This window comes from Cetorhinus maximus, chromosome 8 (genome assembly GCF_964194155.1).
Source record: "Cetorhinus maximus chromosome 8, sCetMax3.hap1.1, whole genome shotgun sequence".
NCBI classification, from domain to species: Eukaryota; Metazoa; Chordata; class Chondrichthyes; order Lamniformes; family Cetorhinidae; genus Cetorhinus; species Cetorhinus maximus.
In genome coordinates this window covers 10361592-10389375 of record NC_135886.1, presented here as the reverse complement: position 1 = coordinate 10389375, position 27784 = coordinate 10361592, and the positions used below count along the sequence as shown (strand labels likewise).

The 27784-nt window shown below is 42.6% G+C and overlaps 1 protein-coding gene across 2 annotated transcripts in view; it reads left to right on the top strand.

Moving 5' to 3' along the window:
• Positions 1 to 3854, top strand: part of elk4 (ETS transcription factor ELK4) — a 49964-nt gene extending 46110 nt beyond the window's left edge. Inside the window, exons 5-6 of one of the 2 annotated variants that reach the window (XR_013577255.1) lie at positions 409 to 2057; positions 2698 to 3854. Coding sequence is in view for 1 of the 2 variants with exons in the window: in XM_078546418.1 (XP_078402544.1) it covers positions 409 to 507 (99 nt within the window). In the remaining variant the exon portion in view is untranslated. Of the gene's footprint in view, positions 1 to 408 lie in introns of both variants that reach the window. The other variant, XM_078546418.1, reaches the window with a different exon arrangement.
• Positions 3855 to 27784: the final 23930 nt, after the last annotated feature.

Sequence of the window (27784 nt, the reverse complement as noted above, 5' to 3'; positions counted from 1 at the left end):
GTAAATGCTGGCCTTACCAGCGATGCCCACATCCCAAAAATGAATAAGAATAAAACTCCCACGGTACTGTACTGAACTATCAGCCTGGATTTTGTAGTACTGAGGGAATGCTGCACTGTCAGATGAGTCATCAAACCAAATCCTACCTGCCCTTGCCTGGAGTATAGATTCGGGTGTGAAGGTCACTTTCCTTTTCTCAATCAACATGCCAGGAACCTTTTACCTCAGAATTAACCATTTACAGATGGTTTCCATATCATATGACTCAGAGTCAAATATTGCTGCTGTGAAGCAATGTTTTGTTTTGTTCAAGGTGCTATATAAATGTAAGTTGCAGTTTAAAGATGAAAAGTTTAAAGATGGGCAGCGGCAAAAAAAAAAAAATGAAACTGTTTTCTTTCCTTGCAGTTCCCTAATATCGCCAACAGTCACATGCAGATCCCATTGTCAAGTGTGGATGGCTCATCGACTCCGGCCTCCTTGTCACCAGACCTTCAGAAGGCGTAACAAGTCAAAAGTCATGGCTGTGCAACAAGGCTACAAAGGGAACCCCTATCTGAGAGTCAAAGAGGACCGGTGGCAACGACAACCAGTCTAATTCAAAATCTTTGGTGCCCACGTCTGAGTCTTCAGCACTGGCAGCGGTAATCAAAGGTCCCTGCCCAGAGCAGCATGACATGTTGGCATAACTGTCGCAATGATAGGATCCATTTTTGTTTATGTTTTTAAATTTGATTTGGAATCCACTTCTTTTACTGAATCCGCTTAATCGAGAAACTGTGACAAGATTTAATGCTATATCAATGCAAGTGAAAAAAGATGGACAACTTTTTGCAAATCTCGAAATTTCTCTGAAACCATCTAGTTGTTATTTTGGGGCTCCTGCACCTGTACTGAGCTCATTGTTTGTTTGGCTCGAAGAAGTGATCTCCAGGGACACAGTTGACCTTTTATTTAGATCTGTATTGCTGCCACTCTTGTCTGTACACTCACTGATTAATGGGTTTTAGGGTGAAGATTATGGATACCTGGAAGACCAAGAGCAGCTCATGTCACACCCCTGACGATCATATCTGATTGCAACTCATCTGTAGGTTGTGAACAACAGTTTTCAAAGTGCTCCCTCATTAAATGATAATTATTGAGACTGAATTAGGGTCAGACACGCAACTGACTTCAGGGAGCTGGACCCGGACTTCATATCATTGGTGCAGCCTGCTCCTTATCTTCCTCTCTATGGACCTGCCTCGTATCCGTTATTAGGATCATCCGCCTTTGTGAATTATAACTGACAAAGCAGGGTCTGCCCAAAGTCTGCTATGTGCACGTGATGGACTTGTAGGACCATGCTCTGTGCTCCTTCTTGCCTATTGCATCAGGGCTTGCTGCAACTGTGCCTATGTGGCAATTCATGAACACCACTTCACTTCAGAGCAGTTTGGCAACGATGCTGTGCCAGGGCGGAAAAATTAGATCTGTCAACTGAACCCAGGTTACATTGTAGCTTTGTTCGAGTTACCCTTGTCAGTTTTCTAGTAATCATCATTAACTTCACCTCCAATTCTGCCTAGCTCTCCATCTTCCACCCTTCAGTTTGTCTATCCTGCCATCTCCCATCCTTCAATCTATTTATCCCTCCCCTCCCATGTTTACCCGTCCAATTCCAGTTCAAGGGCTATGAGGGGCAGACAGGAAGGTGGAGTTGAGACCACAACCAGGTCAGCCATGATCTTATCGAATGGTGGAGGAAGCTCGAAGTGCCGAATGGCCTACTCCTCCTAAGTCCGATGTTCAATCCTGTCATCCTATCTCCACCTCTGATTCAGTGCACCTTTCCTTCTATATAGGAAGTTTCAGTCTATTTTACCCTCCTTCACTAATCAGCAAATACTATCTGTTGTCCTTCAGCATTTCTTCCGTTTTCTGCTCCACCATATGCATGATGTCATTCTCACCGTCACTCTTTCATCACTGGCTAATCACTTGATCATGAGATGGATTTAAAGTGCCCTTCAAGTCAGTTCAAGGTTTTCAGTTCAAAGTTTCGAAAAGAAATGGTAAGTTAATTTTGTGCAAGTGAGCAGTGAAAAAGCTTGAAGTCATTTTTTACACCAAGAAAGTTGGAAAATGACGAAGTGCTCTTTGAAATTCAGCATCAGTTTCTGTCGTTGTATTTGACACTAGGTAGGCGAAATCTCCTCTTGTGTCTCTATGTTTTTCTAATAGGGTGGAGGCTGATTTATTAACTAGCATGAAGACTGATCTTGTGTGGGTTTTGCACACACAATATAAATCCTTCCAGGTAGGTGCTAAAACCAAACTCCCCCCTTGAGGTGACGATTGTCGCAGCAGTTCTCGTCCCACTAAAGTGGACCTTTACTGGATCATGTCTGCATGTTATATACACGGCTGGTGCTTTTAAAGTTTAAAAAGAGGGAAATGGGTTTTTTTGGTAAATTTATTAATGGTACATTATCAATTTTGATATTGTGTTAGTTTTCTGAATCCTGGCCTCATTGCAATCCAAGGAATTCTGCACACTGACAGACATAAGTACTTGCCATTTTCAGTAGCCAGCATCCTAGCAGCTTGCCAATCTCAACCCCCGAGTGGGTCAACCTATCCAACCAGGCCTTGTTCCCATCAATCCAAATCTTTGATTAATTGCTGAAGAGTGTTTCTTCTTCTTGTTTGTAGGGGTAGTGTCACCATGTTTTGGAATCAGACGTTATACCAAGGTGCTGTCTGCTTTTTTGGGTTCAAGTGGGCATAAAGGTTGGTATGATGTGGAGAAGAGAAGGTTGTTGGCTTGGTCTCCTGGCCAACATTCCTCCCTTGACAAACAGCAGCTACAAAAGGAAAGGGATTAACGGGTCATTCTTCTCATTGGCATTCGTGAGATGCTACAGGTGTGGAACAATTGCCTCAGCTGCCTGTACAGCTACTGTGGCTGCACTTCACAAAGGAATTAATTGTGTGAAAGCACTTTTGAGATGTTCCAGCAAATATATCAAAGCATGTGTCATCAATATTGAAGTTGTTGCTCGGGCCAGATGCAGTCGAGACCTGATGTTGCCAGCACAATGATGCAATGGAGGGAGTCGGCCACAATCTCTGATCCAATACGTTTTGAGAACAAGAACACTTTCTGACTCTAATGATGTGGTCAGATCTTTTGATTTGAATTATTGTTGCATCTGTTTATTAATCGCCAATGGACTAATGGAAAGGAGCTGGCAGACTGTGAACCTGCATGGAGTGAGGCTCTCTGGACACTGGAGGTGGCCAAGCATTAACCAGCGCCAAGTGAATTTTAAGAGTGAAACGAGTTGGCAGAATATAAGTGCAATGGAGTTGAACCTAATGGAACTTAAAGCTCTTCCTTAACTTTCAATGAACGCAAGTGAGTTGAGAAGGTTCCCCTCTTTTAAAAGAATTATTCAATCTATTTTAAGCTGGCTCCAGTGCTGATTGGTGGCTGCTGTTTCGCAATTGGAGTAAAGGTCTCCATTGGTTCTTGCACGTGCATAACAATCAGTAGGTAATGGTACTCGCTTCCCAATCCCATAGACAAGGGATGTGGGATCGTTCCTGGTGCTGAAAACACAGCAGAAGCGGAGAGAACCTTTAATTAGCGAGAGCTCTGAAATCGATCACTAGGGGTGCCAATTTCAAAACTTCACAGGGATGTGAGCAGGATGATGAGGGCTCATTTGTTTCATTTTAAGGTGGAAGTTCATCGGAATCCTTAAGAACAAACACCTCCTTAGCAGAGGAGGAGAAATGTAGTCTAGCTTTAAAAAAAAAAAAATCAGACTTCTTTTGCGTCTTGTTTACATTTTGGAAATTTCTAAGAGAGAAAAAAAATCTCACTGAAAGACAAGACTGGGTGGCTGGCAACCGATGGGAAAAGAAATGAACTGGTGGAGAGAGAGTTGTAAAATTACTCACCGTCTATTACTGAGAGCTTTGTGACGATATTTTCAGACATGGCATGGAAGGCAGCAGGGGGATAGCACTGAAAAATTGGTCATGAGACCAACTGATGTAACCGTGATGGTGTGAAATTGGTTGTCACCCATGAAGCGGAGTCCCAACTTGCTTGTGCTGAGTCCCTACTCATTGATGCGGCCATCCAGCTAGGGTTGCCAACCCTCCAGGAATGTCCTGGAGATTCCAGGAATTAAAGATTAATCTTCTGGACACTGCTTGGGAGGAAAAAAAATAATGAGTGTTTTTTAAAAAAAAAAAATGTTTTCTTCAAATGCTTTTGTTTATTAGTTACAAAACTATTGGAGATGTTTTTTTTAAGCAAAGGGCTGTTTGACTGGGCAGGAAGATCAGAGGCAGGGATGAAACCTCCAGGAATCAGAGTTGGTAACCCTATGTCCAGGAAGAGTTCCTCTTAATCCAGTGCAAGCACTGATGCCATCCCTCCTAACAGTTAGTAAACCTGTACCATTAGCAAGACAGCATCAGGTAGCTCCCATCTTCTTGACCAAAGATGGGCGGCCTCCAATAGCCTTAAATCAGGGAGGATGACTTAGGATGTTTTTTTCTTTAACGTAATTGAGGAAACTGAATCAGCCAAAAAGGCTATGGGGCTTCAACAGTGACATTCTTATTTAATGTATCTATGGCACTTAGGTTTCAAAAGGGAAAAGTCTTAAGTTCGTGTTTATTGATTATTTTTTAATATGTAAAGTGTAAAGAGCCATGCAATATTACATCTATGTTACTGAACAGTTAACTGATCAAACAGGGCTTACTCATTATGGATTAACCTCCATTTACTGAAAATCTATCTGTGGGCTTTTAAGTGATCAGAGCATGTTGACACTACAGTTATTAATACTTTATACCTTCAGATTGACTAGTGATTAGTGGAATTGTGTATATAGGTGCTGTTTGACTACATAGTCAATGTAAAGGTATAATGTGTTTGATCATAAATTGCATCTACATCTCTGCCAGACAAAGAACTTAGGGGTTGAAATTATACTGTGATATTAGAATGGAATACACAGTTGTTTCACAGGAAACTCCCTTTTTGTTTATCAAAGGCATTAACCTATCCTTTTAGCACATTCATGTATTAGAACTAAATATCACAGGAGGCTATTCGGTCCATTGTGCCTATACTGACTCTTTGAAATAACTATCCAATTAGTGTTTCCACACACCCCACCCCTACACTGCCTTTTTCCTTAGCTCTGCAAAATTTTCTCTTTTTGAAAAAGTAAATCCAATTTCCTTTGATAGCTAATTCAGAAGCTGCTTCTCTATCTTTTTCTGACCGTTCTTCCCAGATCATCATAACTTGCTGCGCTTCTTTTTTTCAAAAAAGCATCTTCTCATTTCCCCTCTGCTTCTTTTGTCAATTATCTAAAAACTGTCCTCTGGTTACTGAAGCCGCTGCCATTGGAGACCGAGCAGATAGAGAGAAACTATCAAAAGCCTTCATAGTCTTCGATCGCCTCTATTAAATCTCCACACAGCCATCTCTGCTGTAAAGGGAACAATCTCAGCTTGTCTAATCTTGACACGTAGCTGAAGTCCCTGCATTTGTTCGTTACTAATATCACATAGAGTTCAACCCCTTTAGTTTTCATTGCTTGTGGCTTAATGTTTCTGGTCACTGTCTGAGACAGTGCACCAGGACCAATGGAACAACGCTTAACAGGGATCTGGATTGTGCAGTTAACTACTCTTAACTGTGTATTGGTACTGTAATTGGTTGGAACACTATCCTTTCACCTTAGTGGCCCAAGGTTGGAATCCAACCTAGCCTAATGCAATGATGGTCAGTTTGCCGGATATCTTCTCTAACTCAAATGGATCTGGGACACCATTTCCTACCTGGTGCATGTCTATAGCGTACAAATTAGCAATTGCATATGTAGTAATCCCAAGGAGTTGGGGTAAAAGAAATGTCACACTGATTTCTTAAGAGTGCTCTGAGAGTTAGGTTGCATTGTTAAGGTAGAATTAACTCTGCATCTACCCTGCATTATTTCCTGGAATGACTAGCACTGACATGAGTTTGAAAGGAAAAACTTTCCTTGATCAACTTCATTGTTAGAGAAACCTTTAAGAAGGACAACAAAATAATTGGTTGTGTGCAGTGTGCCTTTGTGTGAATCAGCTGAGAACACGTCAGGTCATGTGACATATTAAAAGAACAAGAAACTAAAGCCCTTAGTGTGGCTTGTTGACTTGCCATTGATAGTACAGTCCAAAATGGCAAAGGGTTTGGCTTCAAAAGGCCTATGCCCACTTATTTTTCTGTAAGTTATCAAAAACATGAATATTATAAGCTGGGATAGGACATTTAACACTGCCCCGGCATTGAGTACAAAGAATTCATTTTAAAGAAGCTCTAGTTCCTGACAACACCATGTTGCTGTGACACAATATAGCAAGGCACTAAGCATCACTATGTAGGTTATCTAACCTGGGAGTCAATGGTGCTTGTTGGTGCAAGATCCCAATTGCTCTCCTGGGTGTACATAAATCCACTGATACTATTTTGAAGCAGGAGTGGGAGTTCTCCAATTTGTCCTGGCAAATATTTATTCCTCGACCAACATAGCTTTTAAAAAAAAAACTCAGATTATCTTCGTTGTTGTTTTGGGCATCTTGCTGTGTGCAAATCGGCTGTTGAGTTTCACGACATTACAACAGTTACTGCACTTCAGCTCTCTGGGATGCCCTGAGCTCCTTTAAGGATGTTAACGAAAATGCTTCCTGACATAGTAAAAAATGCCACATTGGTGCAATAGAGGGCACTTAGAGGGAAGTTGGGTGTAAAGAAGAGGGAGTTCCACTCTGTGACTGTGTGCTCCATTTTAACTTTGTATCTCCTGACAAGTGAACAAGTTAATGAAAATCCTGCACAGAATGGTGCAAAGTGCTTTTAGGGGAAAAAAAAACACCCGCAAAAAAGGTTTTGTTTAAAAAAGAATTGATGGATTATATTTAAACTCTGCTCTGATTACTACACCTTGCGCTGGGAGTGCTTTTGAGGTTTCAGTTTCTTTCTGGATTTCTAGAACCCTGCTGTGTTCTGACATGATTACACTCGGGATAGTGAAAGGTAAAGAATCCCTTTTATTTAAGTTGAGAGCAGGGAGTTTTAACCATACAATTTTCAGTGATTTCTGCTTCCCTCGTTCCCTCAAAAGTCAGGGTGATTGAGACATTATTCACAGACTTTTGAAGAATTGTTTCAGGCAGTGCATTTCAACCAGGATTTAAAATATTACTCACCAGTGAGTTACATAGCACTGTTCATTCCCCCTTACACTTAATTCTGTTTCTTGCTACTTAAACCTTTTTTTTACATCAGCGTCAGCTGTTGCTCAGTGGATGGCGCTCCTGCCTCAGAGTGTACATCATTGGTTCAAGTCCCACTTCAGAGACTTGAGCAGAAAACTTTAGCCTGGCAGTTTAAATGCAGTACTGAGGGAGTGTTGCACTGTCAGAGGTGCCATCTTTCAAATGACGCATCAAAACGAAGCTCTGTCCTCTCAGGCAGGTACGAAAGATCCCAGGGCACTATTTCAAAGAAGTTCGGAGGTGTTCTCTCTGACCAATATTTATTATTCAACCAATATTACTAAAAAAAAATCTCGCCATTTGCTGTTTGAGAGATTTTGTTATGTGCAAATTGGCTGCGGAGTTTCCCAAAATTACAGCAGCCTCTACGCTTCAAAAGAACATACAAATTAGGAGCAGGAGTAGGCCACTCGGCCCCTCAAGCCTGCTCCGCCATTCAGTAAGATCATAGCCGATCTGAATGTAATCTCGTCCCCACATTCCTGCCTACCCCTGATAATCTTTCACCCCCTTGTTAATCAAGAATATATCTAGCTCTATCTTTAAAATATTCAAAGACTCTGCTTCCACCGCCTTTTGGGGAAGAGAGTTCCAAAGACTCACGATCCTCTGAGAGAAAAAAATTTCTCCTCAGCTCTGTCTTGAATGGGCGACCCCTTATTTTTAAACAGTGACCCCTAGTTCTAGATTCTCCCACAAGAGGAAACATCCTCTCCACACCCACCCTGTCAAGACTCCTCAGGATCTTAAAGGCTTCAATTAAGTCGCCTCTTACTCTATTACGCCATTGTCTGTGAAGAGTGGAACATTCTGAGATAGCACACAGTGCGATTGAAATACAAGCCTTTTCTTCCTTTACGTTTGTAACTGGTACAGCTGTTTGCTAGAAAATAAAAAAATATTTTTCAGAGCAAGAGGAGTTCATTAGATTTAAACAAAACTTTTTGATAAACCTGAACCCCACCCACTATCTCCCTATTGCCTGTATAGGTTGCCAATCCTCCAGGCTCATCTTAGATTCTCCAGGAGTAAAAGATTAATCTCCACTGTGAGCAACACTGGGGAGAAAAATCATAGGCACGTAACAAAAATCAGCGGTGGGTGGGGAAACGGTTTGATCGACTGTCAATCATCACCCACTCACTTCTAATAAAGAGTCCGTTTGCTATGGGTGTGGTAAAGTAGGAACAATGAGGATTGATGTATTTATTGCAGAACCAATGGCAGGAGTGGGAGGACAGGGTGGTTGAAGTTCTTGTGATGAAACCGGAGTCTAGCCTGTCCAATCAGGGTTGGTAACCCTGTTCTCCATCTAACTTGCCCTTGAGCCCTGTAGACAATTCCTCACTTTAATAACCCTCTCTAATAGCAATTTCAACAAACTGATTGTCCTGGGTGAAAATGACCCACTCGATAATTGCCTTCTTACTCATAACTTTTAATTTCCCTGCAATTTAAAAACCTCTCAACGCCACAAACAATGCACCAAGACTATGTATTGTTGGTTTTTCACTCACGATCTTGGAATGCTCAAGAGATTTCCTCCAGACACGCCCCCCCCCGCCCCATTCCAAAGAAAACAGACCCAACCTCCTCATAATTTATATTCCTAATAAAGGTCATATAATTTTTTTGCTACTCCTTGATGTTCCCAAGGTATTAATATTCGTCCTGTGTTTGGAAGGGTTGTTTAACCAAGCTCATCAGCCTCAAAGTGATTAGTGGAAGTCACTTTTAAAATACAATGTTCATTCTGACGAGGTCAAAATTTATTGCCCATCCCTAGTCGCCCTTGAGAAGGCAGTGATGAGCCTTAGCCGCGAGCCGTTGCAGTTTGGCGGGGGGAGAAGGTGCCCCAACAATGTTGCTAGGGAGGGAGTTCCAGAATTTTGACCCAGCAATGACGATATCGTTCCAAGTCAGGATGGTGTGTGACTTTGAGGGGGCACATTCAGCGATGGTTGTTTCCCATGCACCTGCTGCCCTTGTCTTTCTAGGTGGGGGAAGTTTTAGGTTTGGGAGGCGTTACGTATTGCGATCACCGCCTGCAACGCGGAAACCATTTGCAAGATGTCAGTGCACCGTTCAGAAATAGGCCTGCAGCAAATGGTTGAGGTGAAGCAGAGCAAACAGTGCCATACTGCCACACGTGTTATGTACACATGGAAGAACTTCCCAAGTCACTTTAAATAACCAATGTGGTTAATTTTGGAACCTAGCCAGTAAGCCCAGAGCGTGCTATTTTTAATATTAGCCTCAAGCGCTCCCTTAAAATGGCGTAAAGTATTCCAGGCCTAGAATCATTGGTGCAGCATTCCCAACATTTGGTGTTTCAGGTGAGACATTAAACTGACAGGATCCTGTCTGCATGGTCACATGGACACCCATTCGCGGAAGAGCTGCTGAAGTCCAGGCCAACATTCACCCTTCAGCCAACATCAACAAAGATGATTAACTGGCTATTTATCTCTTGGCAGTGTCAGGATCTCACTGTGTGATAATTCAAAGCTGCGTTTGCATCTGTGACAACAGTGACTGCACTTAAAATGTAATGACTGGCAGTGATGTGCTTTGGAATGCCCTGAACATGTGGAAGGTGCTATATAAATGCAAGACCTTTCTTTCTTAAACCACGGGCATGGCTGAAAATTCCAGACCTCAGCTTCAGACTTTAACTCCTGCCCGCGTTTTGATGGTTTTTGATCTAAACTGAGCCAATTCTGGTGGAACTAAACTGATTCAACTATAATAACTTGCGTTTATATACAGCCTATCCCAAAGCTTAGGGTCCAGGCAGCTGAGAGCGTAGCCATCAATGATGGAGCGATTAAAATGGAGAGTGCACAAGAAACTAGAATTGGAGTGCAGAGATCTTGGAGGGATGTAAGGCTGGAGGGGGTTACAGAGATGGAGGGGCAGAGCCATAGGGGGATTTGAAAACGAGGTTGAGAATTTTAAAATTGAGGTGTTGCGGGACTGAAAGCCAGTGTAGGTCAGCAACCACAGAGCGTGATTGGGTGGTTGGTGTGAGTTAGTATTTGGGCAGCGATCTTGGAAAGTTCACGTTCATGGAGTGTGAAAGATGGGAGGCTGGTTAGAGAGCATTGGAATAGTCAAGTCTAGGAGTAACTAAGCTATGATGATTCCAGCTGCAGATGAGCTGAGGCAGGATCGAATTCAACCTGAACTTGAATTCCTTATCGAAATGAAAGCTCATTTCACTCTATTTCACACTTCATTCATTCATTCATTCATTCATTCATTTCCAGGTGGTGGAACTCATTAATTTCTATAGCTTCCACTCCTATCTATAATCCAGCAAGCATTAAAAAACCCAAGTTTGGTGTTGCCTAACCACTACTACTAGATTACCACTCTTGTAGACCTCAGTTGGTCTCCTGCTCTATGGGGCGTCTGGAAAGTGAGGATGTGAATCTTGTGCTGATTCCCCAGTCATTATAGCCCTCGGCACACCCTAGCCCGAACTCCTCTACCTCATTGCTGACCTGACGGACCGGATGCTGCAGTGCAGGTTACATTACTGGACTAATAATCTAGAGACCTGGGCTAATAAAACAAGTAAAACATAAGTCCTAATCATTACCATGGGTTTGGGAGTTTTGATCCAATTAACTAAGGGAGCTATGAAAGACATGGTATTAGTAAAAGTGACCGGAAACTGTTGGATTGGAAAGGAAAGCTGCTGCCTTTACCTGGTCTGGGCCTATATGTGACTCCAGTCCCATGCCAAAGTGCTGACTCTTAATTGCCCTTTGACGTAGTCTAACATGTCAGCCAGTTATATCGGGGTGGGTAATAAATGCTGGTCTTGCTAGTGACGCCCACCTCCTGAGAAAAAATATTAAAATCTGTCAGTGGAAGGAGGCATCACTGTCTGTGAGTTTCTATTCTGGTGGCATTGAGTTGGAGTCTGTTGAAAATGCCAAGGGCTGAATCATTCTCTGAAATGAGAATAGTTTCAGTGTGGGAGGAATGTGAATCCTCACTGTCTCTTAACCCCACTTGCATTAAATGAAATCCTGCAAGATGATTAGTCACAGTCCACAGAATGTATGAAAAGCACATCAGAAAAAAAAAGAGTTTTATTCTGTGCATCGATTTATTTTCATTTCTCTCTCTCTCTTCCTACTCAGTTATTTTTCCAACTCATTTATTTTCATTTTCACGTTTGCGTTTTTGAGGGTGTAGTCATGCTGGCTCTGGGAGGCCCCTCTCTCCAAAAAGTAAGAGCCTTTGGCAGTTCCCTCTTTTTAAACCCCTCCATTCTCTCTCCTCCTTAAAACCTGCCTTTTTGATCAAGCTTTGGTCACATGCCCTGTTATCCTCTTATTTGGTTCTTGTCAATCTTTGTCTCGTATAACTCCTGTGAAACACCTTGGGATGTTTTATCACGCTAAAGGCACTATATAAATGCAAGTTGTTGCTGTTGAAACAGTTTGGGTCTCATGCTGCGCCTCTCAATCAGTCAGCTGGCTCATTCCTCTGCCTGTCTATCTAAGTGATGAAAGAGTTCTTATCACATTTGGGTAGACATTAGGATTGGTACTGTTCTTGTATAAACGTTTAATGCACTTGTAGTGGATCCTGTGCTGTTATCACAAGCATTAATTTAAGTGGATTAAGCTCTGTGTTAATTTACCTCACACAGGAGTTGGTCCAACTGAACATAGGAACAGGAGGAGGCTATTCAACCCTTTGAACCTGCTCTGTCATTTAATGAGATGATGGCTGATCTGTTTTTTTTATTCTTTCATGGGATGCGGGTGTCGCTGGCAAAGCCAGCATTTGTTGCCCATCCCTAATTGCCCTTGAACTGAGTGACTTGCTAGGCCAGATAAGAGGGCAGTTAAAAGTCAGCCACTATGCTGTGGGTCTGGAGACACATGTAGGTCAGACCAGGTAAGGGCAGTATATCTCCTTCCTTAAAGGGCATTAGTAAACCAAATAGATTTTTACAATAATTGACAAAGGTTTCATGGTTTCTATTGCTGAGACTAGCTTTTAATTCCAGATTTCATTCATTGAATTTAAATTCTGCCAGCTGTGATTTGAACCCATGTCCCCAAAGCATTAGTCTGGGCCTATGGATTGTTTGTCCAGTGACATTAACACTACACCATCGTCTCCCCAATCCTACCTTCATTTACCCGCCATGACTCTGCATCCCTTAATACTCTTATCTTGCAAAAATTCATCAATCTCAGTTTCAAAATTATTAATTAGTGGGAGAGTTTTCAAGATTTTTCCCATCCTTTGAAGACGTATTTCTTAACTTCACTCCTGAATGGCTTGGCTCTGATTCTAAAGTTGTGTCACTTTGACTTAGGCTGCCCCAGTCATTCTGGATTTATAGCAGATATGAAGCAACTGCACCTTCCGGCTCAGTTTTAATAAGAGAGACTGCGCTGGTGTGCATGGGGGAGGTGGCCCATAAGCAACAGTATAAGAGTAAAATGACACCAGCTACAGCTATCAGCACACAACCAGTGACACTTACAGATGTCACCATTGAATATTGAGTGGTCCCCAATTCAATGTGGCAACCAGCAAGCAGCAAACTTTCTCAACAGTAAAAGAACTTCTACTTTGGTTGTGTCAGTATCACAGATGGACAGTATTTCACCAACATTTACGAGTGTGGTTAACAATGTGATAATGACCAGCTATTCTGTTCTTGTGATGTTGGTTGAGGGAAAAATATTGGCCTGTGCTCTGGGGATGACTCTTCTTCAAAATAGTGCCATGGGATCTTTGACATCCACCTGAATAGGACCACAGTTTAATATCTCATCCAAGAGATGGCACCTCTGACAATGACAATTTCCTCAGCCCTACAGTGGAGTGTCAGCCTTGATTTTTATGTGCACAAGCACTAGTGTGGGGCTTGAACCCTGTGGTCCAGAAGCAAGAGTGCTACCAACTGAGCCACAGTTGACACTTGCAGTTAAATTACACCTTTTCACAAGCTCAAGATATCCCTAAGTCAATGAAATACTTTTGAAGTATATTCACTGTTCTAATGTAGGAAAAGTTGCACGTTAAGGTCTCATAAATGCCACAAAGACCAGATAATCTGTTCTAGTAAATGTTGCTTGAGGGATAAATATTGGCCAAGACACTAGGGAGAATTTCCCTGCTCTACGACTCTTCTTTGAAATAATACCAAGGGACCTTTTACATCCACCTGAGAGGTCTTGGTCTTAGCATCTCATTTGAAAGACAGCACCACCGGCAGTGCAGCACTCCCTCAGTACTGCATTAGGAACATCATTCTGGATTATGTCCTCGCATCTCTGGACTATGTCCTCACATCTCTGACGTGTAACTTGATCCCACAACTTTGAGTCAGGGACAAGTATGGCTCTCACTGAGCTAGAGCTGACACCATACTCTGAGACTGCCCAAGTCCAGGTCTCCTGTGATAGTCCACAGCCAAGGGCTTGTTAACAGTCAATGTTGCAGCTTCTGTGTCGTGTATTTATATGAATATGGGCCAGTTAGTGTGTTTAAAATAGCAAAGTTTGGATACCTAGCACAATTGCTTTAAGATTTTATCTGCAACTTTTGGATTCCAGCTTCAGGCATTTCCAGACTTTGTCAGCGATGGCACAGCTGGGCAGTAATGGGCAGAGCTGAGACCTCCAACCCAATTTGTCAAAGTGAAGTGTAACCCTTCCTATCCTTGGCATCAGCCATTTACTCCCACTATCAGTTGGCTTTGCCTTCTCTCTGCACAGAGACAGGGAATGGAACCACCTCATAGATGTCCCAAAGCAAGCATAGACTCTGACCCCAGTTGCAGTGTTGCCCTTGATAACACTGTTTCTGAAGCCAGGGCAACAAACCTGAACGAAAGGTCACAAGCTGTTCAGCCATGCTTTGTGAATACCCCGGGGAGAACCCCTTCATCTCCCTCCCTGAAGGGTCACTGAGTCCAACCTCTCTACACCTCCGAGATGCAACCTGAGTATCAGTGCCATAATGTTTTTTAAAAAATCTCAATTTTACCTTCATTTCTTTGAATTTATTACCAATAGAATAAAGATGAGTTGCTTCGGGTCAGCAATTTCCAGTGGTATATTTTGCAGGATCATTGGAAAAATAGATGCCATTTAATGAAAGGAAAATGATATGATGGATTTATTTTTTCAGTTGTTTGGTGCTGTTCTTTAAGTGAATTGATCGAGGGTCGAAAGATGCTGCCGGCTGATTTTTGTTGTAATGATCAATATTTGTACTTTCCAGTAGAAAGGTGGAAGGAAGTTAAATTCAGCTAAAGTCCAAAAGGTAAAACTGGGAGAACTTTTGTCACCCTACACCTTGAGCAGGTTCTGGCCTGGAATAAGGGCTTGTTGGAAAGCAGTGGATATCCAGCCCATTGACTCGTTAGATGGGAAATCATAGCCACTTTGCTGGCCATTTTCTGATAGCATCCAGCACTGTGAGATCCTGCAGCCGATGTGGGGCCTCGGAAAATCTCACCCCTGAGCAGCTATACTGAAGGTGGCTGAAGAGAGTTGAAATAACTATCTAGTTTAAGGCAGCACTGAGACTTTTTGAACAGGAAGATCCCAAGTGCAATCCTTGGTGTGTGCCAAGTTACCATTTTCCCGTTTAGGAATAGTCCGGGCACTAGAGTTGGCCATGGGTGCATGTTTAATTCACACGTGTACAACCCCCACTTAGCATGTTAACTATAACTAAGGACACGTTAGACAATATTGTTCGATCTCCTGCAGCATTGGCGGCCGCTGAATCTCAATCTATTGATTAAACCTTCCTTCCTCCATTGTACTGAATTCTTTATCTTATATGACTAGGTGTTTATGGAATTTATGGAAAATGAAGATATTTTTCAGGTCTCAGCACCCACGGCACATCAATGGATTTTGACACACTATTTTTTCTACATGAGGTATCATTGTGGTCAAACTGAGCAGCGTGAACATGAATGCTCGTAAGGCCAGGTCAGGTAGCTCAACAACAAACTTCCTGATGCAGCTGCTTAACTTGGAAGTTCCTGTCTCAAAACTGACTCTCATCCTTGTTCTATTTACCTGAAATGATTACTTCCCCCCCACCCTTTCTGCTTCTGACTTTTGAAAATCATGAAATGATCAAATCAGTTCTTTATGGTGAAAATGTTGGATTTGTAGAAATTATAAAATTTCAATTAAATAAATATATATATAAAATATATATATTTTCTGAAAAAAATTTGAGCCCAACCTTAAGGGAAACTGATACTATTTGGTTTGGCAAAATGTGTAGACAATCAAAGAAAGTGGCTATTTTTGTTGAATATTTGAATTAAAGTATATATATATGTAAACTACAGGCTCAATGTTTTATTTCTATAGAGATATGAGATTTAAGACATGAATAGAGCTTTTATTTTTGCAGATGGAACTAAATCAAGCTCCACTGTAGGAGGAGAATTCTCAATATATTGTCGATGGTTTCCCATCTTCGTCATTTTATAAAAGTTAATCCTCCACCTCCCCACCTCTCTCCTGAAGGCCCCATGAGCACAGGTGTGTTACAGCGGACACCCAAGTCTGCTTAAAAATGTCATCCATCTCCAGTTTGTGCTGGGTTAGCTGATTCCCAGCCTGGCTGGGCTGCTGCATTCGACCTTGGGGCACATGAGTTATCATGTCATAGACCATTAATGAAGGGCAGGTGGGCAGGTTAGGCTGAGGCTGTATCAGGAGCACCAGCATTAGTTGAAGCATTTAATGCTTAGAAATAATAGAATATTACAGCACAGAAACATGCTATTCAACCCATTAAGAATGCACGTGTTTTTCCTCTACATGAGCCACATGACCAACTGGACTTTATTATGGGAAGAGGGGAATATGAGAAGGAACAAACCTGCAACCTCTACCAACTAAGGACAAAAGCAGCAGCTGCATGAGAGCACCACCAACCACAAGTCACACATCAGCTTGACTTGGAAATATATTGCCATTCCTTCACAGTTGCTGGGTCAGTACTGGATGAGTAGAAATTTCCTCCAATTAAATATTGGGAAGATTGAAGCTGTTGTTTTCATTCCCCGTTCCAAACTCTGTTCCTTACATAATCAACTCTATTCCTCTCCCTGGTAATAGTCTGAGATTAAACTAGTCCGTTCGCAACCTTGGTATCACATTTGATCCCGAGTTGAACTACCAACCACATATCTGCGCTATCACTAAGACCGCTTATTTCCATCTCCTTAACATCACAAGACTTTGCTGCTGTCTCAGCTCATCTGTTGAAACTCTCATTCATGCTTTTGTTACCTCTAGACTCATGTATTCCAACATACTCCTGGGAGGTCTCCTACATTCTTCCCTCCATAAACTTGCGGTCATCCAAAACTCTATTGGCCATGTCTTAACTCTCACCCTTTCACCTATCACCTCTGTGCTTACTGCCTATATTTACTCTCGGTCAACAACGTCTTGATTTTAAAATTCTCATGCTTGTTTACAAATCCCTCCATGGCCTCGGCCTTCCCTATCTCTGTAACCTCCTCCAGCCCTACAACCCTCAAAGATATCTGCACTCATCAAATTATGGTTTTTTGAGCATCCCCAATTTTAATTTCTCCACCATTAGTCAGCTGTCTGGCCCTAAGTTCTGGAATTCTCTTCCTAAACCTCTTTGCCTCTCTATCTCACATTCCTCCTTTAAGACACTCCTTAAAACCTACCTCTTTAACCAACCTAACATTTTCTTATGTGGCTTGGTGTTATATTTTGTTTATGAAGTGCCTGGGGATGCTTTACTATGATAATGACACTATATAATTACATGTTGTTGTAAAATCCAGGAACTCCCTCCTTACATCACATGGACCACAGTGGTTCAAGAAAGCGGCTCATCCCCACCGTCTCAAGGCAATTAGGAATGACCATTAAATGCTGACCTAGCCAGTGACACACACACACATCCTGTGAATGAATGAGAAACAAACCACTGCCAACAGCCTGTTTCTATTTACTGTAAAGGAGTCATCTTGCCTCAGGTGTGGACAAGCTTCCTAGATCGGGAACACATGAGCTGAATCTTCTGCTGCACTCAAGGAATCAGGATCCAAGTTGGATAATGATGAAAACATAAAATGCTGGAAACACTCAGCAGGTTTGGCAGCATCTGTGGAGAGAGAAACAGAGTTAACGTTTTGAGTCCGTATGACTTCTTCAGAGCTAAAGAGGGGTAGAAATGTGCTGGATTTTATACTGTATAAGAGGGGGTGGAGCAGGTGAAGCAAGATAGAAGGTCAGGGATAAGGAGAGATTGACAAAGATGTCCTGGACACAACACAAATGGAGTGGTGCTAATGGTGGTGGTACAGAGTAGAGAAGGTGCTATTAGTGGCATAATGTGTTAACAGCAGAACAGGGGTAGGCACTCTGTGAAAGCAGAACAAAGAAACAAGTGATAGATGGTCCTGTGGGGGGGTGGGGTATGGGAGTGGTGGTGGTATTGGGGAAAAAGGATAGAAAAAAAGAATGAATAAACATAAATAAATTTTAAAAATAATGGAAATAAATAGGAATAAAAATAAAAAGTAAAATTGTGGTTTTAAAAAATTGGATTAAAAAAGTAGTAGAGATGGAGGAGAGATTTCACGGCCTGAAGTTGTTGAACTCAATGTTAAGTCCGGAAGGCTGTAAAGTGTCTAAATAGAGGATGTTCCTCTAGTTTGCGTCGATCTTCGCTGGAACATTGCAGCAGGCCAAGAATGGACATGTGGGCATGAGAGCAGAATGGTGTGTTGAAATTGCAAGTGACAGGAAGGTCTGGGTCATGCTTGGAGGCTGAGCAAAGGTGTTCCACAAAGCGGTCACCCAGTCTGCGTTTAGTCTCCCCGATGTAGAGGAGATCACATTGGGAGCAGCGAATGCAGTAGACCAAATTGAGGGAGGTGCAAGTGAAGCCGCTGCTTCACCTGAAAGAAGTGTTTGGGGCCTTGGACACTGAGGTCGGAGGAGGTAAAGGGGCAGGTGTTGAACCTTCTGCGATTGCATGGGAAAGGGGCCATGGGAAGGGGATGAGGAGTTGGGAGTGATGGAGGAGTGGACCAGGGTGTCACGGAGTGGTGGGTCCCGACAGAATGCTGATGGGGGCGGAGGAAGGGTGGTGACAGGAAGGTATGTTTGGTGGTGGCATCACGTTAGAGTTGGCAGAAATGACGGAGGATGATCCTTTGAATGAGGAGGCTGATGGGGTGAAAACTGAGGACAAGGGGGACCCTATCATAGTTCTGGGAGGGAGAGGAAGGTGTGAGGGCAGAGGTTCGGGAGGTGGGTCGGGCACAGTTGGGGGCCCTGTCAACCACAGTGGGTGGGAAATCTTGCATAAGGGAAAAGGAAGACCTATCAGAAGCATCGTTTTGGAAAGTGGCATCTTCAGAACAGAGGAGGAACTGAGATAATGGGATGGAGTCTTTACAGGAAGTGGGGTGTGAGGAGTTGTAGTCGAGGTAGCTGTGGGAGTCGGTGGGCTTGTAATGAATATTGGTAGACAGTCTATCACCAGAAATGGAGACAGAGAGGTCAAGGGAGAAAAGGAAGTGTCAGAGATGGACCATGTGAAGGTGAGAGAAGGGTGGAAATTGGAAGCAAAATCGATAAAATTTTCCATCCCAGACTAGAGCACGAAGTGTCACCAATACAGTCATCGATGTACCGATAAAAGAGTTATGGGAGGGGGCCTGAGTAGGACTGGAACAAGGAATATTCCATATATCCCACAAAAAGACATGCATAACTGGGGCCTATGCAGGTACCAATAGCCACATCTTTTATTTGGAGGAAGTGAGACAAGTTAAAGGAGAAATTGTTCAGTGAGAGAACAGGTTCAGCCAGACGAGGAGAATGGTGGTGGATGGGGATTTCTCGGGCCTCTGTTCAAGGATGAAGCAGAGAGCCCTCAGACCATCCTGGTGGAGGAGGGAGGTGTGGAGGGATTGGACGTCCATCGTGAAGAGGAGGCGGTTAGGGCCAGGGAACTGGAAGTTGTTGATATGATGTGGGGCATCAACGGAATCACAGATGTAGGTGGGAAGAGACTGGACAAGGGGAGAGAGAATGGGGTCAAGATAGGAAGAAATAAGTTCCGTGGGGCAGGATCAGGCTGACATGATGGGTCATAGAAACAGAGAAAATAGGATCAGCAGTAGGCCATTCAGCCCTTTGAGCTTGCTCCACCAATCACTATGATCATGGCTGACCACAACTCATATCCTTTGATCCCTTTCGCCCCAAGAGCTATATCTAACTCCTTCTTGAAAACTTACAATGTTTTGGCCTCAACTACTTTCTGTGCTAGCGAATTCCACAGGCTCACCACTCTCTGGCTGAAGAAATTTCTCCTCATCTCAGTCCTAAATGGTCTGCCCCGTATCATCAGACTGTGATCCCTGGTTCTGGACTCCCCCACCATCGGGAACATCCTTCCTACATCTACCCTGTCTAGTCCTGTTAGAATTTTATAGGTTTCTATGAGATCCCCCCTCATTCTTCTGAACTCCAGCAAATATAATCCCAACGGACTCAATCTCTCCTCATATGTCAGTCCCGCCATCCCAGGAATCAGTCTGGTAAACCTTCGCTGCACTCCCTCTATAGCAAGAACATCCTTCCTCAGATAAGGAGACCAAAACTGCACACAATATTCCAGGTGTGGTCTCACCAAGTCCCTGTATAATTGCAGCAAGACATCCCTGCTCCTGTACTCGAATCCTTTCACTATGAAGGCCAACATACCATTTGCCTTCTTTACCGCCTGCTGCACCTGCATGTTTACCTTCAGTGACTGGTGTACGAGGATACCCAGGTCTCGTTGCACATTCCCCTCTCTCAATTTATAGCCTTTCAGATAATAATCTGCCTTCCTGTTTTTGCTACCAAAGTGGATAACCTCACATTTATCCACCTTATACTGCATCTGCCATGCATTTGCCCACTCACTCAGCTTGTCCAAATCACACTAAAGCATCTCTGCATCCTCCTCACAGCTCATCCTCCCAGCCAGCTTTATGTCATCTGCAAATTTGGAGATATTACATTTAGTTCCCTTGTCTAAATCATTAATATATATTGTGAATAACTGGGGTCCCAGCACCGATCCCTGCGGTACCCCACTAGTCACTGCCTGCTATTCGGAAAAAGACCTGTTTATTCCTACTCTTTGTTTCCTCTCTGCCAACTAGTTTTCTATCCATCTCAATACACTACCCCCAATCCCATGCGCTTTAATTTTACACACTAATCTCTTATGTCGAAAGCCTTCTGAAAGTCCAAGTAAACCACATCCACTGGCTATCCCTCATCAACCCTATTAGTTACATCCTCGAAAGATTCCAGTAGATTTGTCAAGGCATGATTTCCCTTTCGTAAATCTGTGCTGGCTCTGTCCGATTCTGCCACTGTTTTCCACGTGCTCAGCTATTAAATCTTTTATAATGGACTCTAGAATTTTCCCCACTACCGACGTCAGGCTGACTGGTCTATAATTCCCTGTTTTCTCTCTACCTCCCTTTTTAAGTGGTGGGGTTACATTAGCTACCCTCCAATCTGTAGGAACTGTTCCAGAGTCTATAGAATCTTGAAAGATGACCGCCAATGCATCCACAATTTCTAGGGCCACTTCCTAATGTACTCTGGGATGTAGATTATCAGGCCCTGGGGATTTATCGGCCTTCAATCCCATCAATTTCCCCAACACCATTTCCCTACTAATACTGATTTCTTTCAGTTCCTCCCTCTCACAAAACCCTGTGTTCCCCAACATTTCTGGTATGTTATTTGTGTCCTCCTTTGTGAAGACAGAGCCAAAGTATGTATTTAGTTGGTCAGCCATTTCTTTGTTCCCCATTATAAATTCCCTGTTTCTGACTGTAAGGGACCTACATTTGTCTTCACCAATCTTTTTCTCTTCACATACCTACAGAAACTTTTACAGTCAGTTTTTATGTTCCCTGCAAGCTTACTTTCATACTCTATTTTCCCCTTCTTAATCAATCCCTTGGTCCTCCTTTGTTGAATTCTAAAGTGCTCCCAATCCTCAGGTCTGTTGTTTTTTCTGGCCAATTTGTATGCCTCTTCCTTGGATCTAATACTATCTCTAATTTCCCTTGTAAGCCATGGTTTGGCCACCTTTCCTATTTTACTTTTGCGCCAGACAGGAATAAACAATTGTTGCAGTTCACTCATGCACTCTTTGAATGTTGCCATTGCCTATCCATCGTCATCCCTTTAAGTAACGTTTCCCAATCCATCATAGCCAACTCACGCCTCATACCATCGTAATTTCTTTTATTAAGATTCAGGGCCCTAGTCTCAGAATCAACTATGTCACTCTCCATCCTGATGAAGAATTCTATCATATTATGGTCGCTCATCCCCAAGGGGCCTCGCACAACTGGATTGCCAATTATTCCTTTCTCATTACACAATACCCAGTCTAGGATGGCCTGTTCTCCAGTTGGTTCCTCAACATATTGGTCCAGAAAACCATCCCATATACACTCCAGGAATTCTTCCTCTATGGTACTGTTACTAATTTGATTTGCCCAATCTATATGCAGATTAAAGTCACCCATAAGTACAGATGTTCCTTTATTGCATGTGTCTCTAATTTCCTGTTTAATGTCATTCCCAACATCACCACTACAGTTTGGGGGGTCTATATACAACCGCCACTAACGTTTTTTTGCCCCTTAGTGTTTTTCACCCCCCCACCTTACAGGGCCAACTGTCACTTGTTTCTATGTTGTGCTTTCACAGAGCGCTCACCTCGTTCTGCTATTTACACATTCTGCCACTATTAGCACCTTCTATAGTCCTTACCACTGCCATTAAGAAGACTGGGTCAGTCCTGTTTGTGGATTTTGGGAAAGAGGTGGAAGCGGGCTGTGCAGGGTTGGGAGACTGTGAGCTTGGAAGCTGTGGAGGGAAGATCGCCAGAGGAGATGAGGCCAGTGACAGTCCTGGAAACAATGGTTTGATTGGTGGTGGTGGGGTCATGGTCCAGGGAGAGGTAGGAAGGAGCGTCTGAGAGTTGGTGCTTAGCCTCTGCAAGGTATAGGCCAGTACGCCAGTCAACAACAGCACCACCCTTGTCAGACTGGGTGAATGCTTTTCAGAACACCTTTGGTCTGTCCACAAGCATGACCCAGACCTTCCTGTCGCTTGCCATTTCAATACACCACCCTGCTCTCATGCCCACATGTCAGTCCTTGGCCTGCTGCAATGTTCCAGTGAAGCCCAACGCAAACTGGAGGAACAGCACCTCATCTTCCGATTAGGCACTTTACAGCCTTCCGGACTTAACATTGAGTTCAACAACTTCAGAGCATAAACTCTCTTCCTCCATCTCTACTTTTTTAGTCCAATTTATCTTTTAATTTCAATTTAATTTTAATTTTTATTCTTATTTATTTTCATTTTTATTTTTTATTTATTCATTTTTTAATCATTTTTCCCCAATGCCAACCCTCCCTGCCCCAACCAGCTCACCCTTGTTCTGCTATTTACACATTCTGCCACTATTAGCAACTTCTATAGTCCTTACCACTACCATTAACACCCCCTTTGTCTAGTATCCATGACATCTTTGTCAATCTCCCCTGAGCTCCCACCTACCCCCGACCTTCTATCTTGCTTCACCTGCTCCACCCCCTCTTAAACAGTATAAAATCCATCACATTTCTACTTCTCTTTAGCTCTGAAGAAGAGTCATTTGGACTCGAAAACGTTAACTCTTTCTCTCTCCACAGATGCTGCCAGACCTGCTTAGGTTTTCCAGCATTTATGTTTTTACCTCAGATTTCCAGAATCTGCAGTATTTTGCTTTTATCCAAGTTGGGTAATCAGTGTCTGTGGTGTCCACTTTAATTTTCTCCATTAATGTTACTACCGAAATATTAATAAGGGTCACTAGCCTCTTTCTCACAATATGAGATTCTAGAATGATACAGGCCAGGAGGGAGATAAATTCTGCCCACCATGCTAATACCAATTCTTTGGTGGCACTACTAAATTAATCCCACACCCCTGCTCTTTCCCACATAGCCCTGTTAAAATGTTTCCCTTTTCAAGTATTTATCCAATTCCCTTTTGAAGGTTATATTGAATCTGTCTCCACTTCCCTTTCAGATAGCGCTTTCCAGATCACTAATCTGATAGATGAAAAATGTTTTTCTCATGTCGCCTCTGCTTCTTTTGCCAATCACTTTACATTTACATGCTTGTGACCCTTCAGCCACTGAAATAATTTCTCCTTAGTTACTCTATCAATACTGTTCATGATTTTAATTAAAACCCTCTTTCAAATCTCCTATTAACCTTCTCTGCTCTGGGGAGGATAATGCCAGCTTCTGTCCTCTATCCACAGAGGGACACGATTTAAAAATAAGGGGTCTCCCATTTAATATGGAGATGAGGAGAATTTTTTTTCTCTGAGGGCTGTGAATCTTTGGAACTCTCTTACCCAGAGAGTGGCGGAGGCAGGGTGATTGAATATTTTTAAGGCAGAGATAGATTCTTGACTAACAAGGGAGTCAAAGGTGATCGGGGGCAGACGGGATGTGGAGTTGAGGCCACAATCAGATCAGCCATTATCTTATTGAATGGCGGAGCAGGCTCGAGGGGCTGAATGGCCTAAGTCCTGCTCCTAAGTTGTATGTTCGTAAAACTGAATGTGAGGTCCCAGCAGAGTGAAAAAGTGAGGGTGAAAGCCTTCCCCCTTTTTTGAGATTAACCCTGTCACTTCCAGGCTCTATTTTTAAAAAAATTCTCAGGATGTCAGCGTCGCTGGTTGACCTGAGGAGGGGCTGATGGAAACACTGGTAACGGTTTGATATAAGTGAATGTATAAAAAAGCCATTTCAGAATCTACCACGCTTGATGTGGGACTGGATTCACAAATGGGCAGAATTATTTGTCCTAAAGGACATTAGGAAACCAATTGTGGGTTTTTAACAACAGTCTAACAGCTTCAAGGTCACTTTGTTTTTACTGATAATGACTTTTTTGATGCTATGATTTTTTTCAAAAGCTGAGATCAAATTCTCAAACTGCAGTAGTGGGATTTGAACTGACATCCTCTGGAATAATTAGTCCAGTTCTACAGGAATTACAAGTCTGCCAACATAAACATTACACTGTTCTACCCGCTAATCAAAAACACAAGTATGTCCTTTTGCGACCTACAGATGTAATTCTTTTCTCGCCCACAAATAGTTTGAGTCCCGCAGAGCTTTGTGGTGCTATCTGGTGCCACCTTAGGATGGTTAACTGTTTGTAACAACTGCAGCCTCTCAGGGAGCTATGCAGAAAGATTATCCACTACCACTCACAGTGCAGGCATTTCATAGTTAGGGCAGCAAGTTTATCTGTGCAGGAGAGCAACGTCAGCCCCGTTGACAGACATGTCTTGCAACTGACAGCAGAGGGTGATAGAACTGGAAAAGAGTGTGGGAATTGCAATAAGGGATTATTTTCCCTCATTACTGACCAAACCACTTTTAAACTAAACTGGAAGATTGCGGTACTTTGATTCCAAAATAATATATATGTATTTTTAAAAACCTACTCTTCAAAACACTGCCTATACACAAGAGGAGCCTAGGAACAGAATGTTCACGGGCAACCACGTAATTACCAGCAACAATGATAACAACAACTTCTCTTTATATAACACATTTAATGTAATAAAACGCCCCTTGGTTCTTCACTGGAGGGTTATACAGCAAAATTAAACAGAGCCACATAAGGCAATATTATAGCAAATGGCTAAAAGCTTGGTCAAAGAGGTAGGTTTCAAGGAGTGTCTTACAGGAAGAAAGAGAGGCTGAGATGTTTAGGGAGGGAATTCACGAAGGGTAGGGCCTGGCAACAGAAACTCCACTGGTGGAAAAATTAAAATCCGGGATTCACAAGAGGCCAGAATTCGAGGAGCGCAGAGATCTCGGAGGCTTACGGGTTGGAGAAGACTGCAGAGGTAGGGAGGAGCAAGGCCATAGGTTGATTTGAAAGCAAGGTTGAGAATTTTAACTGGGAACTGAGCACAGAGGTGATAGGCGAGTGGAACTTAGTGCAAGTAAGGCAGAGTTTTGGATGACCTCAAGTTTACTGAGGGTAGAATGTGGGAGATCAGCCAGTAGTGCATTGAAATAAACAAGTCTAGAGGTAACAAAGGCATGAATAAGAATTTCAGCAGCAGATGAGCTGACGGAGGGGCAGGGTCGAGCGATGGTACAGAGGTGGAAATAGGCAGCTTTAGTGATGGCATGGATGTGTGGTCGGAAGTTCATCTCATGGTCAAATATGACAAAGTTTCAAACAGTCTTGTTTCATCTCAGACCGTCTCCAGGGAAAAGGAATAGAGTTAGTTGCTAGGGAACAGTTTGGAGCAGGGACTGAAGACAATGACTTCAGAGTTCCCAATGTTTAATCAGAAGACATTTCTGCTTTTTCAGTACTGGATGTCAGGGAAGCAGTCTGATAATTTAGCAACATTGGAGGAGTTGAGAGAGGAGACAATGAGGTAGTGTATACACGTGAAAAGTAATGCTGTGCTTTTGGATGAGAAGGTGAGGGGTAGATGCGAAATAGGAGGAATCCAAAGACTGATCCTTGGGGGACACCAGAAGTAATGGTGCAGGAGCAGGAAGAGAAGCTATTGTAAGTTATACCCTGGCTACGATTAGATAGATAAAATGGAACCAGGCAGAGCAGTCCCAAGGTAGCGAAATGTTGGAGTAGGATGTTGTGGGCATCTGTTTGACCAGACAGGTTGAGAAGGATAAGGAACATGGATGGGGTGGGAATGTGGAAAGAGAAAGGCAGAGAATCCTCAGTTTAGTGGATGGGTAACCAATCTCGGCTTTGATTGGAGCTCCACAAATGGAATGGGAAATGTGAGATTGTTGACTAGGTATTCCGGAAAGGAAGATTCCTGTTTACCAAATTATACAAAAAGATCCTGAATTATGTGTGCTGTTGTGCTGTTATTCAATTAACCTCCTGCTGCAGACAGGGCTATGGAACTATGATGCAACTCTGGGAAGCAGGATTTCCTCAGATTGTAAATATAGGTTCCATATTCGTCCACATATCAGCAACTGATAACGGTATCACTACTTGAATAGACATGAACACACAAACACACGTGTACTCACACATACATGCACACGCAGTATGCAACTTCTGTACATGATTTGGTGATCTGATGATTGCAATTATTGATGTATGAAACATAATGAATGCAGGTATCCCTTATGCAAACAGATTTGGATCCCAGAGAGTGTACGAGCTCCTTAATGGGATGTGAATGTAAACCCAGGACACAACTTTCAGCTCGTTCCCAAACAATAGAGCAATTGGCTGCAGGTTCAAGGTTAGGACACACATCAGGAAGTGTTTCAATACAGACAGTGATCAGGGTTGTCAGGTGATCGCATGGTAGAATCAGAAGTTGGTATGGGAGGATTGGAAAGGGAAGGCTCAGATGGAAGTGCTGGGATGAAAGGGATGGAATTGGTGGGTTGGGGGTGGAAGAATTGGGATGGAAAGGTTGTCTCGGAAGGGTTGGGATGCGAGGGTTCAGATCGGAGAGTTGGCATTGTGAAGGAATGAGATCAAATCGTCCAAAATGTCTTCTTCATCGAAACTGATCTTGTGATTAAAAGTCGAACATACAGATTTATACAAAAAAGATAAAAGTGAATGGAATTTCATAGTATCTTTAATATATTATCTAGCATTTCTTTAGTTGTCAGAACACAGACATAGCCTGAGTCCGGGTGCACTGATTAATCAGCTAATTGAAGTCCAACTTTCCAAATACATTCAATCAAATTTTCATAAAGGACATTTTTATATAACAAAAACACATAAAGCATCTCCTCTTTAGTGTACAAGGCAAAATAAAATGAAGCCTCAACTTTCTGCAACACTGCACAGGTTAAAGAAATAAAAAAAAGGTTACATTATTTAGAGTAACTTTATCTGATTTGAGTATCCTGGAAGGTGATTTTTTTCTAGTGGTTTTGGCACATTACCCAATATATAATGAGGCCATCACCAAAGAGTCATGTAGTAGTCTTTCCTCTAGCAACTATCAGAGTATAGGTTGCTCCTTGACATCCCATCTGCATCAACAAATCATTATAACCAGACAGCAACTCTTCTAGCTAGCTTATTGTGCCGTGAGTGAGGCAAACTAGTGACTAATAAATTAATTGTGGAACCCAACCAATTGAAAGAAAGAAAGACTTGTATTTATGCAGATTTATGTAGTGCCTTTCACATCAAGACATCCCAAAGTGCTTTACAGCCAATGAAGTGCTTTTAAAGTGTAGTCACTGTTGTAATGCAGAAAATGCAACAACCAATTAGCACACAGTAAAATCTCATTATGT